The sequence below is a fragment of the Hippopotamus amphibius genome, chromosome 17 (assembly GCF_030028045.1).
Source record: "Hippopotamus amphibius kiboko isolate mHipAmp2 chromosome 17, mHipAmp2.hap2, whole genome shotgun sequence".
NCBI classification, from domain to species: Eukaryota; Metazoa; Chordata; class Mammalia; order Artiodactyla; family Hippopotamidae; genus Hippopotamus; species Hippopotamus amphibius.
Window position 1 is genome coordinate 52,138,793 of NC_080202.1, and position 5,171 is coordinate 52,143,963.

The 5,171-nt window shown below is 64.5% G+C and overlaps 1 protein-coding gene across 2 annotated transcripts; it reads left to right on the top strand.

The window, feature by feature from the left end:
• Nucleotides 1-844: 844 nt before the first annotated feature.
• On the top strand, nt 845-4,802 carry ARHGDIA (Rho GDP dissociation inhibitor alpha). 2 transcript variants are annotated; one of them, XM_057716458.1, is made up of 7 exons: nt 869-951; nt 1,737-1,848; nt 2,423-2,639; nt 2,739-2,822; nt 3,074-3,150; nt 3,231-3,294; nt 3,422-4,802. In XM_057716458.1, the coding sequence occupies exons 3-7, from the start codon at nt 2,450-2,452 to the stop codon at nt 3,619-3,621; spliced, it is 615 nt and encodes a 204-aa protein (XP_057572441.1). In that variant the 5' UTR covers nt 869-951; nt 1,737-1,848; nt 2,423-2,449; the 3' UTR covers nt 3,622-4,802. The 2 variants fall into 2 exon arrangements, with proteins under 2 accessions (XP_057572442.1, XP_057572441.1); XM_057716459.1 differs by lacking the exon at nt 1,737-1,848 and having other exon boundaries at nt 845-951.
• Nucleotides 4,803-5,171: the final 369 nt, after the last annotated feature.

The window sequence follows — 5,171 nt, forward strand, 5'->3', positions numbered from 1 at the left end:
TAAAAGTCACTCCTACACGCAATCCACGGGTGTGTGTTTGTGATGACTCTGGTGTGGAGCATTTGGGGGCTGGTACCCCACATGGAGGAAGAGGTGGCGTGCTGGGCAGATGTTGGTGGCGCAGGCTCCGCCAGACCGGCCACGTTGGTCACAAGTCCTGGGCCCCACCTGGCGCTGCGAAATGCTCCCGGGCTGAGTGTGGACACTTGTCCGATACTCGCCACGTGGATGGAGAACCCGGGTCGGCTGTAGAGTCCGGGCCAGGAGCTCCCCCTAGGACGGCCACATGCTGACTCAGTCTGGAAGGAGGGAAAGGCCTGGCCGGCCGAACCCTCTCCGGGAGGGGAGCGCTGGGCGGACACCCACGGATGAACGTCCGGCGGTAACTTCCAGGAGGCTGGACAGCGGCGACTGAGCGCAAAGGCCACTTCAGGCTGGACCGCGGCCACCCGCTGACCCCGGCTCCTCGAGGGGACCGGCGGGGCCCGCTCGTCCTCGCAGCGTGACAGCTGCGTACCCGCGGAGGGAGGCACGCCTGACACTGACAGATGCGCGTTCCAGCACCTCGCGGAAATGCCGCCCCGCACCGACGTTCCTCGTGGGGCTCAGCGAGACCGTGACACTGCCCCGCTCCTTCAGCTTACGGGCTGACCCCTGGGGAATGCCCCGGACCAAAAATGCCTGTGGCAAAGCCCGCAGAACCCCCCAGCCGGAGAGGCCTCAGGCGCCCCCATTGCCGCGCTGCCCACGCGAGAGTCGCCCACGAGGCGGGGCCTGCAAGATGGCGGCTGCGCGCTGCCGGCAGCCCCCGCGCGCAGGCGCTCTCCGTGGCCCGCCCGGCGCGAGCGGAAGTCGCGTGACCCCGGAAGTGGCCGGGCGCGCGCGGGCGGGGCGGCGACGTTCGTCATTCTGTGCGGGAGGGAGCGCGAGAGCGGCGCGGACGGTCCTCCGGTGAGCGCGGGCGGCGGGGTCGGCAAGCGCGATGGGCGCGGCGGGCGGGGCGACCACGGGGAAGGAGGCCAGGGCCGCGCCTTTGTTCTCGCCGCCCGCCCTGCCTGCCAGCCCCGCCAGGGGGTCTGCGCCGGGCGGGGGTGGCATTGACAGCGGGCGGCGGCCCCGGCGCAGGGCGGGCCCACGTGTGGGTCGGGGGTGTGGGGATCGGGAAGCGGGGGCGCGGGTGCTGGGGGCGGGAGCCGGGCGCTGTGCAGGCCTCTTTTGCGGTCGCCGCTCGTGTCCAGGGCCCCCTTCCCGCTGGTGCGCGCGGGCTGAGGCCAGGCCGGTTCCCCCCACCCCTGGGCGGTGAGATCCCCGCGCCCCACCCCTCGCTCTGGGCCGCGCCCGGTCCAGATTGCAGGCCCTGCGGAAGTACGGGCCGCGCCATCGCACTTAAAGGATCCTGTCGCCTGCGGCCGAGCTTGGGTGGCGTTTAGGGCGTGAGCTTTCTAGAGGAATTCCAGAGGAAGAGGCAGGGAGGCCTGGAAAAGCGGGCCGGCCCCACCCCGCCTGCGACGGCCGAGCTATTCCGGGTCCCCAGCGGCCCTTTGTAAGATACGGTCCTCGCACAGGTCCCGTCATTGGCCATCTTTACTGGCAACCAGTGGCCCTGACCCACCTCCCACACCGCCGGGTTGGGTCCGAGTGGGTTTCAGATACTCCTCAGGGATTCTAGGGGGTGCGACGGTCATCCTTAGAAGGAAGCCCAGTGGCTGCCCCAACGCTGCTCCTTGTTTTGACAGAACTGTTCCGGGCTCTTCTGAGGCAGGGTCCGGAAGGAGGGTCCTGAGACTATCGCATGGCTGCAGCGGTTCCCAAATTCTAGGTCGCAGACCCTCACAATTGGGAGATAAGGTTGGCAGGCACTTAGGTCCCTCATTCTATTTTAGGGCTTAATCTGTGGGACACAGGTTGGCCCTGTCACCTGAGCCCTAGAAGAGCACTACGTTTGCAGGGTGAGACAGAACTGACCGGTATCTTGCACAAATGCCTTGGTTTGCAGCTAGGATGTGTCTCAGCAGGAGAGATCCCTTGAGGCGAGAGCCTGGGCAGCTCAGAACAGGTCTTGATCCTGATTCTGCCTGGTGGGATCCGGGTGCTGCTGCTGCCCTGGTCTCCCCTAGGAGCAGGCTGCAGGTTCCATTTAGCTCTGGATGCTGGACCTAGGGTGGGGGTCCCCTGAGGTGGGCAGGGTGAGGAGGCCATTATGGCCCCTCTGGGCCTCAGGAGCCTGTGTTTGGGCCCTGTTTGAAGTTCTGGCTGTCGTCGCTTTGCTGTTACAGAAGATGCACCACCTCTTGGGCCCAGGTGGGGGCTTGGCTACCTGCAGAAGTCCCACGCAGATCACCTGCAGGACCTGCAGAGGGGTAGGAGGGGAAACACTGTGAGTCCCTCCAGGCTGCCACAGCCAATGCTGCCCTCCCTGCAGGTGTCCTAGACCCAGCTAGCGGTGAGTATGGCTGAGCAGGAGCCCACGGCTGAGCAGCTGGCGCAGATCGCGGCCGAGAACGAGGAGGATGAGCACTCAGTCAACTACAAGCCCCCGGCACAGAAAAGCATCCAGGAGATCCAGGAGCTGGACAAGGACGACGAGAGTCTGCGCAAGTACAAAGAGGCCCTGCTGGGCCGTGTGGCCGTGTCCGCTGGTGAGTGGGCCCTGGTGGGGGTGTGTGGACATCTGTTTTTCTGGGTGTCCACTGTTATGTCCCCCGCTGGTGGAGTTCTAACTTGCTGTCACTCTGCAGACCCCAATGTCCCCAATGTTGTGGTGACCCGACTGACCCTGGTGTGTAGTACTGCCCCGGGCCCCCTGGAGCTGGACCTGACAGGTGAGTGACATCTCTGAGGTTCTTGGCTGGGGCTGCTTGGCACCCTGCTGCTTCCCCTAAAAATAGTTTCTTAGGATGCTGGCGCCCTCTCGTGGGGAGCACAAGAAGTGCACCCCAGTGGTCTTACGAGGATCTGGCTTTGGTGTGGCCTGGGTGCAGTGTGTCAAGGGCTGTGGAGAGGGGCACCCCACCAGGGCCAGAGTGGCTTCCCCTGGCTGAACCTCCTAGTGTGTCGTTCCTCTCAAATGCAGGTGATCTGGAGAGCTTCAAGAAGCAGTCCTTTGTGCTGAAGGAGGGTGTGGAATACCGGATAAAAATTTCCTTCCGGGTAAGGAGGTGGCCCAGGGAGGTGCCGGGGGCCGGGGCTGGAGAGCCTGGCTGAGCCCTGCTTGCGGTGCCTTCTTGCAGGTGAACCGAGAGATTGTGTCCGGCATGAAGTATATCCAGCACACATACAGGAAAGGCGTTAAGAGTGAGTGAGGGTGGGCGCCAGGCCTTAGTCTCCACAAGGGAGGTAGCCACCCAGGGGCTCAGGGATAGGGAGGGAGAGAGGAAACGCCTGGCTCTGCTCTCTGACTCATGTCTTTCCTGTACCGCAGTTGACAAGACTGACTACATGGTGGGGAGCTATGGGCCCCGGGCAGAGGAGTATGAGTTCCTGACCCCCATGGAGGAGGCGCCCAAGGGCATGCTGGCTCGAGGCAGCTACAACATCAAGTCCCGCTTCACAGACGACGACAGGACTGACCACCTGTCCTGGGAGTGGAACCTCACCATCAAGAAGGAGTGGAAGGACTGAGCCGTGGCCGGGAGGCGGGCAGGGCAGGCGGACGGAAGGACGGATGTGCCCCCCCCCCCCCACCCCTCCCGACCCCAGACCAAAGTGCTGACAGGGCCCACCCACGCTGCCGCCACTCCCCTGGTCTGCCTCCTGGCCAGCCAGTCCCTCCTCCACCCTTCAGCCCGCTGGCCCCAGCCTCCTTGGTGGTCTAGTGTTGTTGCTGCTTCCGCCTGTGCTGTGGGGAGGGAGGCCTCCACCTCCCCTTCTGTGTCCCTTGAGGTTCCCCCACTGTCCTAACCCGATCTGATGCCCTGGCAAGGGAGTCGGGCATTGCAGAGGGGCTCAGGGTGCTCAGGTGCCCTGGGCCTTCTCTGTTGCCCTGACTCCTGTCCTGTCGCCCCCTCCTGGTGGGGGTGGGGTGTACCACGTGGGGCCTCATTGGGCCGGTCGTCCTCCAGCTTTCACTTCTCCCCGGTCAGTCCATCCATCGCTGTCAGTAACCGTCTAACCATGATGCCTTAACATGTGGAACGTGTGCTGTTGGGGGCGTCACTAATCTCTAACCCCGTGTCTGCATGAGCATGTGGTCTCCCCCGGTCCCTACCCCGTCTGTGATCCCCATGGCCCGGGAAGGCGTGGGGGACGTGTTGCTGCCAGTGCTCCCGGGACTGCCTGGGCCTGGCCCGTCCCCCTCCCCCCAGCCAGGGCTGCGGGGACGGCTCCGGGGGCTTGGGAAAGCCAAATTGCCAAAACTTGAGCGGCCTCCATTCCCACCTGGGAGGCTGGGTGTCCTCATGCCTCTGCCTTCTCTGTCCCAGTGGGCAGTGCCTAGAGTCCATGGCCCCAAGAGAGCCCTCGGCAGACAAAGCCGGTGGCCGAGCCTTACTTGCCCCACCTGGGCCTGCCGGCCTGGAGTCGTGTGCCTGGCCTGTCAGTATTTATTGTCTCCATATGTGCCGTCCTCTGGGCCCACTGGCCTGCCGCCTCTGCCCCCGGGCTCGGTGCCACCATCCCCAGCAGGCCCTCCCTGGGCCCAGCCAGGACATCCGTGGGACCAAGCTTGCACAGCTGGAGCCGTCCCCTGTGGCCCCCACCCCCACCCCGCCCTGCCCCTCCCCGGTCAGGCCTGGGCCTAGAACGCACAAGAGCCTGTCCTTGCTTCTCCTTTTCTGACCGGGAAATAAACTGCCCCCTAAGGAGCCAGGGTGTCTGCTGCTCGTCTCCGGGTGGGGAAGGGGAAGTGGGGCCCCATTCCTCTGCTACTCCAGGGCATCCACAGGATGGCCAGGGGTCAGGTGCAGTCACCACTGCTCCTGTGGCTATTGAAGGAGAATGGGTTTAAAGCACTTTCTCAGTCACATCAGCCCAAGAGGCCAGTGCTGCTCTTTTGGCTGTGGGGGTCCTGCAGGGAAAGGGCGGGGCACAGTCAGGCCCTGGGCCCAGTAGGGTGTCTAGTGTTCAGAGTGGTTCCTGCACCCCACTCATGGGCCCTGTCTGAGCCTCTGGGAGGGAATGCCTCCAACCTCAAAGAAGGGAAACCTTGCTGAAGACTTGGAAACACACAGGAT

Bases quoted from the DNA above. Each gene is read 5' to 3' on its own strand.
- ARHGDIA (XM_057716459.1), top strand. From the start codon at position 2,450: ATGGCTGAGCAGGAGCCCACGGCTGAGCAGCTGGCGCAGATCGCGGCC. The intron at 2,640-2,738 runs GTGAGTGGGCCC...GTCACTCTGCAG, and splicing joins CCGTGTGGCCGTGTCCGCTG to ACCCCAATGTCCCCAATGTT. The intron at 3,295-3,421 runs GTGAGTGAGGGT...CCTGTACCGCAG, and splicing joins ATACAGGAAAGGCGTTAAGA to TTGACAAGACTGACTACATG.